The sequence below is a fragment of the Lactuca sativa genome, chromosome 4, assembly GCF_002870075.4.
Source record: "Lactuca sativa cultivar Salinas chromosome 4, Lsat_Salinas_v11, whole genome shotgun sequence".
NCBI lineage: Eukaryota > Viridiplantae > Streptophyta > Magnoliopsida > Asterales > Asteraceae > Lactuca > Lactuca sativa.
The window spans coordinates 162,307,866-162,320,275 of NC_056626.2; the positions used below are offsets into that span (position 1 = coordinate 162,307,866).

The following is a 12,410-nucleotide window of genomic DNA, read 5'->3' on the forward strand; positions in this document are numbered from 1 at the left end:
ATTATTGGGTTAAGCTCTACTCAACGAGTTGGTTGACCTACTCGTCGAGTAGCAGCTGGATGAAATCGCGTTTTAAGTGACCTACTCGACGAGTCCATGTTGGGACTCGACGAGTAGGAGCTGGCAGTGAAAACCCTAAATCCCGGGGTTTTCACCTCTATTTAAAGGAGCCTTAGCCTCCTTTGGCCTCTTTATAGTATTTGAGAGCCCCTTAAAACCCTAATTCATGTGTGTGTGCCTTGGTGTGGTGTTTGAAGCTTGGAAAAGAGAATCTTGGAGGAAGAAAGCTAAGAGTGCAAAGGAAATTGAAGCAAGAAAGGAGTGGGAAGCAAAATTTACCTCATCTAGCATCCTTTAGAGGTATCAAAGTGCCATCCTTACTTCCCTTTTTCCCTTTTGTTGAGTTTCTAGGGCTTTTTATGGATTTTCAAGTTGGTATGATGAGCTATGGGCTAGATCTAAAGTTGTAACTTCAGATCTGGACCCTCCTTGGATTCTAGAAGCATAAAGTCACAATCTTCGTTGTGATTAAGGTCCCTCTTGAGCATGAAGTTCCATTAAGAACTTAAAATAGGCATTTAGAGCCTTTATAGCCATGCATGCACGTAAACTTTGCAACCTTACATGATAAACATGCCCTAGAAGCTTGGATCTATGAGTTGGAACCGTTGCATGGATCAAAACAAGTCTGTATGGAAAAATGACTGAATGGACTCAGCGAGTCGCAAGGTTGACTCGGCGAGTCACATGAAGATGGCCGTGAACTCGACGAGTTGATGAACAACTCGGCGAGTCCGATGAAGATCGTCATAAGACTCGACGAGTTGAAGAACAACTCGACGAGTCGGATGAGTTTTCTCTTGGATATGTATGAGTGTGTATCCGTCGAGTTGCAAGGAAGGAAAGTGTGTATCCGTCGAGTTGCAACGAGGGAACTTGACGGGTGGCCTTAAAGTTTGATCGAGAATTAAAGGAACTCGACGAGTCACTCCGATGACTCAGCGAGTTGGAATGTACTTCAGGGAACTCGGTGAGTAGCCAAGGGTACTCGGCGAGTTAAGTCAACATGGACTGTTGACCTTGACTGAGGACTTTGACTTTGACTAGGGGTTGCCTACTGGGTTATGGAGTACCTTATAAGGTTAAGGACTTATGAGTATGATGTACTATGATAATAGGTGGTGGAGCCTGTGTCAAGTGATCTGAGAGTTGGAGTTTACCTTTCGAGTCGACATCTGTGAGGTGAGTTATCCTCACTATATCGATAGGGTCTACGGCACCAAGGACGACCCTTTAGTTGTTATTGTTATGGTATGCTACATGTGGTTATGATCTGTTAGATCGGAATCGGGGTAGACAGTATGTTATGCTCTTATGATCCGTAAGGATTGGTATGTTAGTGACCTGCTAGGTCGGTACTCTAGTTACAGGAGAATTCTATGATTGATGATCAATGTGATAAATATGTTTGACGTTTGTATATACCTGTATATGATAGTATGCGCACATGGTTATTTGCTTGTGGTTGGGTTGAGGCGGTCCTGCTTTGTGCTGAAGGCCAATATACCCTATGAGCGGTCTGGGGAAACTGTAGGCCCACGTGGCGAACCAGTCATGCCGAAGGCTCGGGATAGATTCAGACAAATTGTATGCCCCGTAGGGCGGTCCAGTCAGGCCGATAGCCCAGTATGCATGTTGATTGATTGATTATTACTAATATGGTATTGTCAGTGTGGAATTGGTATTTTGGGGGTAGCTCACTAAGCCCTCGGGCTTACAGTTTTCAGTTTATTGTTTCAGGTATTTCAGGAGATCATGGAAAGGCGAAGGCGTGAACGTATCGCTCCTCATCCTTATGTTATGATTTTTTTGGGACACTCTGATGGAAAATGATTTGAAAACATTTTGTAAACAATGCTATTTGGTTTTTATTTATGATTGAAAAAGTTTAAATTTGGTGTAAAATTTATGGATGTTACACAATTTCATTTGTCAGAAATTAGAATTGGGAAATGTACGCATTGAAAAGATTCATACAAATGATAATCTAGCAGATCCGTTCACAAAGGCTCTAACTCAAAGCAAGTTTGAGAGTCATGCAAAAGGAATCAGTCTACGATTAGCCAGTGATTGGATTTAAATATGTACTTGACTAATATCTGGATATTCAGAACTATGTAGCAATGATATGTAATCTCCTCTAAATATTAGACATCTCTTTTGTGTTGAATATTATTGTGTTCTATATTAGCATGTTATTTAGTCCTTGAATAATGTAATTATTCAAAATTTATCCATAGTCAGTCACTGTTGCAGGAGCAACTTAAAATACAACTAATATGAATCGTCTCGGTTGATTTCAAGAAGTGAAATAGTAAGGTGTTTCATCCAAATTCATATGTACTTGTTTGAGAACAACTATTGGAAATGACCCGCATCAAGAGTCACTTCATGGATCGATATTATAAGTGAATCTTGATCACATGTAAATATCTTTATGTCTTTCGACCTGAGATGCATATTGGAGAACTCAAGTATGGGGATTGTTATGCTTTGACATGGTTAAACGATGTTCGTAACTGTGCAATTATAAAGCCTTCGTTGGGTAGAGCATGAACTATATGAGAGTATGTATGTAGTCAAGACGAGATTTGTTTCTCTTATATGTTGAGAGTTAGACATTTAAGGCACCTTTCTTATAAGTTGGATGGCAAATGAGGATGATCACGTTCCATGTCTCATATCCAACCTGATGTTTGTAACAAAGAGAATATTGATACACTTACCTTATACTTTAATTGTAGCTAGTGAGCTCCTGGAATTAGATGTTGATTGACGGCACCCCTTCGTGTGTTATTAGGGGCAGTAGCCCGTTGCTAGACGCTAACTACTGTCTATGTCAGTCTATAATGAATCTTGTGCAAGTGGGAGATTGTTAGATCTATATGCCCAAGAATCATTATTGAGTGACATTGCTAATGACATATGATCCTATAGGGCACACCTTAATCAAGTTGGTACTTATTGAATATTTATTAAGTAATTTGTTATTAATAAATAAATTCAACTCTTGTATTTAATTAGAGAAAATTATTGTTCTATGAAAACAATATTGTAAGAAGTATAAAAACAGTCTTTATATGACAAGGTATCACATAATAAGTTATGTACAAAGTTTTGGACACTTTGGTTAACCATGATTAAATCAAAGGCTTACTCTACCATGGTTAAAAAGACTAGTGAACATTTTTTTTGTCCCCTTTAGGGCCTATGGTCGAAAGTGTGTAGAGGAATGGAGGTTGCGTGTGAACCTCCATCATATTGTTCCCCATGGCTCTCCTTTATAGCCCATACTTTTGAATATTATATTCAAGAGGCCATGCTTGAATGGGTTATAAATAGAGGGTCTTATACGTGGAGAGAGTCCTAGTTTTTTGTTCAATACTTATTCTCCTTTTTTTTTCTCTCAAAACCGTAAGCAACATAAGAGCTTGGAGCTCTTTCCTCTTTTGAAGACATTACTTGCTTTTGGTGTTCATTTCATGTCTTTCTTAGTGCTTGATTGATTAAGCACTTAAGGCTTAAAGAACAAAGTTGTACAAGAAGAAATCTAGCAATTTTGATACCTTATTCTTGTTGGTGAATTATTTGTAGAGAAGATCAAGCTCTTTCTTCTTGCCACCTAGTTCAACACCCCAAATCCAAGAGGGTACAAAAGCTACAAAGGTTGTTATTTCTAAACACCCTATGGTTCTTATAACATCATTTTAACCTCTTTAAAAGGATCCTTGATGGTTTGTTTTGTTGCTACACTCGAAATTTATAAAAAAATTTTAAAGCTTCTGTTGTCGGTTTTTGTGAAAAACTATCTATTTTATGCAACAAAATCCCTTCAGTTATATGTTGTGTGTTGGTACTTTGGGGGAACTCACTAAACATTGGCTTACAGTTTCAGTTTATATTTTCAGGTACTTCAGATCATCATGAGAAAGTGAAGGCGTGATTGTGCACATCTTCTTGTTTTGTGATCTTCGGAAAACTCTGATTTTAAATAATACTTTTGAAACAATGACTCTTTTTGTAAACAATGATTGGTTAATGGTTGATTTTAAAATTTCTATGATTTTTAGAGTGTTACAATAACTATCATCATTATCATGCATTTTCACTAATTCTTATTTATTTTTGTTCTCACACATTGGTTGTTACTCATTCCCATTGTTATAGAATAAGATTATCAAAAACACATTCTGAGAGTGTAAGAATCGTAAAAAAATCCATAATATATTTATAAACGATTTAATTAGTGATAATTTGTGATAATGACAATAATTATGTGAGGTTGAACGTATTCACATTATCAAACAACCCATTCTTTTAGTCATTTTCACAGAATAACAGTGTCTACACGTCCGCATAATAAATGTCTATCTACATTTGAATCTTGCATATATATATATATATATATATATATATATATATATATATATATATATTCTAATAAAAGAATAGTTTTATTCTCCTTTTGACATGTGTCATCATATTAGGTCTACTAATTAATGCATATCTTATTCTCTTTTTGCCATGTGTCACCTTATTATGTCTCCTAATTAATGTATACACTTGTCAACTCCATTTCAAATTTCAAATTTTAAAATTTCCACTTTAATTACATTAAATTAATAATATTATAATAAAAATAAAAATAAAAATAATACAAATGATATAATTTCACATATTTATTTAAATAAATTATTAAAATTTATATAACTAAAAAAAACTCTAAATTAATAATTTATTTAAAATAATTAATTAATAATTTTGAGTTTTACTATAAAAATTTAATTAATTTTGTAACCGTGGTTCTTATGGGTTATAAACTAGTATATATATATATATATATATATATATATATATATATATATATATATATGTGTGTGTGTGTGTGTGTGTGTGTGTGTATGTGTGTGCGTGTGTGATATTATATTGAACAACTTAAATACATATACATAAAATAAATCAAATAATTATATATTTATATAAAATATAACAAGTTTACATAAGTGTTATATAAACAACTAATTAGCAAAAAATTAACAACTACTAAATAATTTCATGTACAATGAAAAAAAATACGAAATAAACACATTAAAAAAACTCATTATAAAAAACTTTGACACATCTTATATATCTCTTGACCAGACTTATGTGCGCTATACTTGACAACATCACTATGAGATTTTTTGAGATATTGGAGTAGCGCCTTGTTGTTGTGGTGCACATTTGAGACATCATCTCACATATTTTAGAACATTCTACTCCACATTGTTATCATTATATAATTATATTCATAACATCTTTGAGTATTTAGAACAAGGCAATACTTTTGTACAACACCATTTAAATTTTTAAAGGTAAATTATTACATAAAACAAGTGATTCATGAGTAAATTATACACACTATTTCTGTTCAAAAGCAAAAACTCTAATTTAAGAATCACGTGCTTTTAACAACAAACTTGGTGACCAAGAAAACAAGAATGCGAATAAAACTATGCCAATTAGAATAAAAGACACACTTGGAAAACTTGAATCCCAAGTAAATACTTTGTGCAATAGTGCAAGTTATATGTATTCGAGAACCCTCTATCAACTTGAACCCCAAGTAAATATCTTGCGAAAGTTGAGTATTCTAATTCTCTCAATCACAAAACAACACGTATCGGTATTTAAATTACTTGTAATAAGTTAGTTGCATGATTACCAATAAAGCCATATTAATAATCATGTCAAGATTATTTCTAGGAATTTTCATTGTTTCTTGATGTTTTTTTTATTACCAAAAATACTAAATTGTTAAACTTTGGCTACACCTTATGGCCTATGGAACTAAAATATTTGATCAAACTTGGACTATAAATATGATCGTAAAGTTTTGCAGCTTCATCATTCACGCAATAATTAAAAAAAGAAAAAGCTACTTTAACGGATACATTATAGAACTTGTAGCAATTCGAACGGATTTATACAAAAAGAAAATTCATGCATATATTTTCAACTAACAAAAAGCAAAACTAGAAATGACAAATGGATAAAATATCAAACGTGCTCATAACACATTTTACCTTTTTTTTTTAATAAAAATATAAAATTATATCATTACAATATTTTTTTTTCTAGAATAAAACAATTTAAAGTATTACACATTCATTTTAAATGATTTACGAATCAATCCATCAATTTAACTAGTTAACATTTACCAAATATTTTTATTTATGAATTTATTCATTGTTATAGCGTATATTTATATTATCTTTAACTCGAAGATCTATCATATTTTGGTCTTACATATTTTGGTCTTACAACAAAATGAAGAGGGTTTAGTTTTATTAAAGACACAAATAATACTATTAGGAGTGTTTGTTTGTTGTTAAAAGAAACCTAATTGACCTAACATATACTCATACTAAATTGGAAATCGGTTTGAATAATAAAAAAAATTAAATTATAATTGAATTTTCTACTTATAGAAAGAAATTTCAAATAAACAAATTGATATGTATATTTGACCTAAAATGCTTGAAAAATGGGAAGAAAATCACAAAAATTAAATAAAGAAAATTTTGATTTATTATACGAATATTCAAATTTAATTAAATTGATATTACAATTTTAAAAGCAAAATTTAAAGATTGAAATGTAAAGATATTGACACACTTCAAAATTGTACCCTATAAATACATGGGTTTATGGGTGGCGGTGTGGTTAGTCTATATGTGTTCTTGAATAAACCTTCGTCCTTCACTCAACCCAAAACTCGTCGAAAACCTCCTCAAAATCCCTAATCTCTCGCTGTTTCGCTTTTACATTAATCTTCAACTATCTGAAACCCTAGAAGCAGGAAAAAGATTGTTTCTTGTTGCTTCCATTTCTTTATCTTTGTAACGAAACCCTAGTTCTTGTGAACCAAGATCGGTTTTGCTAGATATCCAAGCCTTCTCTACCGCAAAGGTATACTGGCTATTCGTGTATTCAATTCATTCGATTTGTTAATCTGCTGATTTACATTAAGAGCTTGTAAGGAATCGGATTTGATGGTCTGAGGTTTTGCGTTAGGGTTTATTCTATAAGATTAGTGGATTTGTATCAATGGATGATCTGGAGAAGGCGGTACTCATCATCTTTGATGAATCGGGGACTGTTACATCTGTATTGAAGTCACAAGCAGTTGCATTCTGTCAACAAATCAAAGATAATCCATCAATTTGTCGTATATGTATCGAACGATTGTGTTTCTCGAAACTCGTTCAAGTTCAGTTTTGGTGTTTACAATGTTTGCATGAAGTCTTGCGTTCTCGCTACTCCGGAATGAGCACAGAAGAGAAATCGTTTGTTAGGACATCGGTTTTCTCCATGGCGTGCTATGAAACACTTGATAATAGCAATTCCGTTAAGGTTTTGGATGGTCCTTCTTATGTAAAGAATAAACTCGCTCAGGTTTTGGTTACTCTCATCTACTATGAGTATCCATCAATCTGGTCTTCCATTTTCGTTGATTTTCTCCCTAATTTGAGCAAAGGTGGTTTAGTGATTGATATGTTCTGTCGTGTTCTAAATGCTCTGGACGATGAATTGATAAGCCAAGACTACCCACGAACACCAGAAGAGGGTGTGGTATCAGGGAAGATCAAGGATGCAATGAGACAACAATGTGTCAATCAGATCGTTCATGCTTGGTATGACATTGTCTCCCTGTACAAGAACACCGATTCTGAACTCTGTTCCTTTGTTCTCGACACCATGAGAAGATACATCTCATGGATTGAAATCGGTTTAGTGGCAAACAACACTTTCCTCCCTTTACTATTCGAACTAATGTTAGTAGAAGGATTACCAGATCAACTCAGGTCTGCAGCTTCCGGTTGTGTTCTTGCTGTTGTTTCTAAACGGATGGATTCACAAGCTAAACTCACCCTTCTCCAGAGCCTTCAAATGAATAGGGTTTTTGGTTTGGTAGCAGGTGATGTTGACTCTGAATTTGTTTCAGGGTTAGCCTCTTTGCTTATAGGCTACGCCTCTGTTCTTCTAGATTGCTTAAAGAATCTCAACAATGGAGATCACAAAAGAGCTTCCACTGATCTTCTTAATGAAGTCTTACCATCTGTTTTCTACGTTATGCAAAACTGTGAGCTGGATACAACCTTCAGTATCGTCCAATTTCTTTCTGGATATGTTGCAACAATGAAAGGTGTATCTCCATTGACAGAAACACAGCTTTTTCACGTGGGCCAGATCTTGGAGGTAATCCGAATGCAAATTAGGTTTGATCCAATGTACAGGGACAATCTTGATGTGTTAGATAAAGTAGGAAGAGAAGAAGAAGATAGAATGATTGAACACAGAAAAGATCTGCTAGTCTTGCTTCGTACAGTAGGGCGTGTAGCACCTGATGTCACCCAAATCTTCATTAGAAACTCATTATCAAGTGCTGTGGGGTCCTCTCATGACATTAATGTTGAAGAAGTAGAAGCTGCTTTATCACTCTTTTATGCATTTGGTGAATCTTTAAGTGATGAGGCAATGAGAACAGGTAGTGGGATCTTGAGAGAACTTGTCCCTATGCTGTTATCCACAAAATTCCCTTGTCATTCTAACAGACTTGTTGCATTGGTGTATCTTGATACAATAACAAGATACATGAAATTTGTTCTTGAAAACAACCAATACATTCCTTTAGTTTTAGCTGCGTTTCTTGATGATCGAGGTATACATCATTCAAAAGTGAAAGTGAGTCGAAGGGCGAGTTATCTTTTCATGAGAGTTGTTAAATTGCTCAAAGCAAAACTCGTTCCTTTCATTGAAACAATTCTGCAGAGTCTGAATGATACAGTTTCACAGTTTACAAGTATGGATTATGCATCAAAAGAACTTTCTGGATCTGAAGATGGTAGTCATATTTTTGAAGCAATTGGTTTGTTAATTGGAATGGAAGATGTTCCACTTGAAAAGCAAACAGAGTATCTTTCATCTTTGCTTACTCCCCTTTGTCAACAGGTCATAAAGTTTCAATCTTTTTTATGTTAAATTGAATCTTTTCTTATTATAACACAAGAATCTTGAAACAAAACAGGTTGAGATATTAATCGTGAACTCAAGAGTTCAAAACTCAGAAGAATCACAATCAAAAGTTGCCAATATCCAACAACTTATCATGGCCATTAATGCACTAAGCAAGGTTTTCATTCATTCCTTTACATCTATTTATGGATAATGACATTTTATATAACTTTCAATATATGTATTTCTACAGGGATTTAGTGAGAGACTTGTGACAGCTAGTCGCCCTGCAATTGGCCTCATGTTCAAACAGGTTAATGATCATATCATCTTTTTCTCAATTTCTACATTTTCTTTAAAAAAAAAAACTAAAAAAAGTGTCTTATTTTGTTATAGACATTGGATGTGCTGTTACAAATCCTTGTGATCTTTCCAAAAGTAGAAACCTTGCGCTCCAAGGTACATCCAAGAATCCTTTTTTTCTTTCTTGTGATGTATTATTCTTCACTTTTATTCAATTAAAAACTTTTTTTTTGTCAGGTTACTTCATTTATTCACAGAATGGTGGAGACATTAGGATCATCTGTCTTCCCTTACCTTCCAAAGGCCTTGGAGCAGCTTCTTTCTGAAAGTGAGGTATTAATTATTTCCTTTTTAGTATTTTATTTAATATCTTTCAATCTTTTATTATTATTATTTCCTCCATTTTGTTGCTTTTCTCATAATGACATTCCTCATGCAGCCAAAAGAACTCGTGGGCTTTCTTGTATTAATAAATCAACTCATATGCAAATTCAATACATCTGTTCAAGATATTCTTGAAAATGTATACCCTGTTATTGCAACTAGAGTATTCAGTATTATACCAAGGGATACAATTCCTTCAGGACCTGGTAGCAACACAGAGGTACACTACATTATACCAACTATATATTCTTTTTTGTTAAAATTAATCAGATAAATGATTTTTAAAAAATGATTGGTTTAGGAAATTCGTGAATTACAAGAGCTTCAAAGAACATTCTACACGTTTCTTCATGTGGTGGCAACACATGGATTATCATCTGTGTTTCTTTCTGCTAAAAGTCGAGTTTATTTGGATCCAATGATGCAGTTACTGTTGTTCACTTGCTGTAATCACAAAGATCTCACTGTCAGAAAGGTATAAAATATAAAAATATAAAATATAAAAATCTTATCTGAATCTGATGAAATTTTTTTTTTGTTTACTTTAGGCTTGTGTACAAATATTTATTAGACTGATTAAAGATTGGTGCAATAGGACATATGGTGAAGAAAAGGTAATGCACTCATTTTGTATTATTCCTTTTATATGGTATTTAATGTTATTAATTATATTAAGTATACAGGTACCTGGTTTTCAAACCTTTGTAATCGAAGCTTTTGCAACAAACTGTTGTTTATACAGTGTCCTCGATAAGTCCTTTGAGTTTCGTGATGCAAATACTGTAAGTCTAAATGACCATTTTGTCCTTACATTCCAAAAAACAAAATTTATTCATCTCCTTAAGCCATGATTCTTTTTTCATATGGAAAAGTTAACTAATTTTTTTTTTATTTTTATTTTTTTGCAGTTTGTTTTATTTGGAGAAATTGTAATGGCTCAGAAGGTTATGTATGAGAAATTCGGAAATGATTTTCTGATTAATTTTGTATCAAAAGGGTTTCTTGCTGCACATTGTCCTCAAGATTTAGCAGAAGAGTATTGCCAGAAAGTACAGGTAAACATTTATTTCATATTTATATTTGTATCATTTTTAAATAGTTTTTGTAATCAATTTTTTTTTTAAAGTGATAAATGAACTGTTTATTTATTTATTTATTATCAGGGCAATGATATGAAGTCATTGAAGTCATTCTACCAATCACTTATCGAAAATCTGAGAGTACAACAAAATGGAAGCCTTGTTTTCAGATAGCATAGCATGAAAACTAATCATTAAAAAATGGTTCATGTGTATCATGTGTTACTATTGGTGCTCAAATTTTGTTCTCAAGAGGTTTTTGCCTGTAAATAACATTTATCTGGCTCTCTTCCATTTCCATTACATCGAGGTAAAATTAAAAAAAAAAAAACTGTAAATTTCTTTTTTCTTTATCTTTAATTTAAATTGTTATTATTATTGGCATGGTTGACCAGGTGTAAATTTCCGAAGAAATGTTGACCAATCCAAGAATACAAGTGGTCGTCTATATTTTGCTTTAATTAAATCTATGTTTGTGTTGCCTACAATTGATATGATATGTTCTCCGATATTTTTTCATGGGGTCTAAGGTATAATTATTGTGTATTTTGTTTCTTGGAATTTATTGATTTTTGGACCAGTCTTTGTTGGAAATCTTTTTTTTTGCCAATGTGAATGTTTGAATCTCTTTTGGCACGATTTTTTTTTTCTTATTTGGTGCTTTATTATTATGTGTTGTCATGGGCCATGGGCAATAAGAAGCCCTTTAAAGTTGCATTTATTACGCTTGACATTTGACACGATTAGAAAAGCTTTCTACTATTTTTAATAGTGAAAATTACAATAGCTATTGAATGGGATTGGATAAACTTTCTAATGTTAATTTTTGCAGTTGCGTTTACTACAAAAGGACATTGGATGATCGGGATTGAACAAGCTTTTTATTGCTATTTTTAATAGTTGCGTTTACTATAAAGGTCGTTGGAAGCTTTTTGGTGCTATTTTTAATGATGAAGGTAGCCATTTCTTAATGAGAAATTAAATATCTTTTTACCCATATGAAATGATGACAAGTGTTATATTTATGACATTTGTTATCATTTCAAATGGATAGGAAGATAATTAGAAAGAAAAGTTGGAGAATATTTACTTTCTTTTCTCTTTGTTAATTGAGAAACTTTGCAAGGTTGTTTTTAGTGATTGAGAATAAGAATAGAGATGGCAACGGGGGCGGGTTTTACAGGGGACCCCAATCCCCATCCCCACCGGGGAATATAAATAAACCCCCATCCCCACCCCCAACGGGGAATTGGGAATTTCTTTTTCTTTTTTAATATGAAAAAATTTATGTAAAGAAAACATCTAAATTTCAATTTTACTAGCATAAGTTTAAAGATTTTACAAAATATAAAAAAATATATAGATTGCATAAAAAATATAAATAGATTTTCTACCATATTTAAATATATACATGAGAAATCAAGTAGAAAAAATTATCAGAGTGATATTTGAGGTAAAATAAATGAACAAAATACAAAACAAAAATCATACATGAGTTTAAACAAGATAAAAAAAAAAAAAACAAAGTATAATTTCAACCAAAAATTACTAATGAGTTACTTGGATAAAATTCTATGTATTGTAAAT

General features: G+C 32.8%; 1 protein-coding gene across 1 annotated transcript; it reads left to right on the forward strand.

The window, feature by feature from the left end:
* Window positions 1-6,752: 6,752 nt before the first annotated feature.
* On the forward strand, window positions 6,753-11,463 carry LOC111921371 (exportin-T). Its single transcript, XM_023916925.3, has 12 exons — window positions 6,753-9,054; window positions 9,131-9,235; window positions 9,311-9,370; window positions 9,454-9,516; window positions 9,598-9,693; window positions 9,800-9,964; window positions 10,046-10,219; window positions 10,293-10,358; window positions 10,428-10,526; window positions 10,653-10,799; window positions 10,908-11,133; window positions 11,219-11,463. Exons 1-11 carry the CDS (start codon window positions 7,150-7,152, stop codon window positions 10,995-10,997), a joined length of 2,970 nt encoding a protein of 989 aa, XP_023772693.1. The 5' UTR covers window positions 6,753-7,149; the 3' UTR covers window positions 10,998-11,133; window positions 11,219-11,463.
* The last annotated feature ends 947 nt before the right edge of the window (window positions 11,464-12,410 follow it).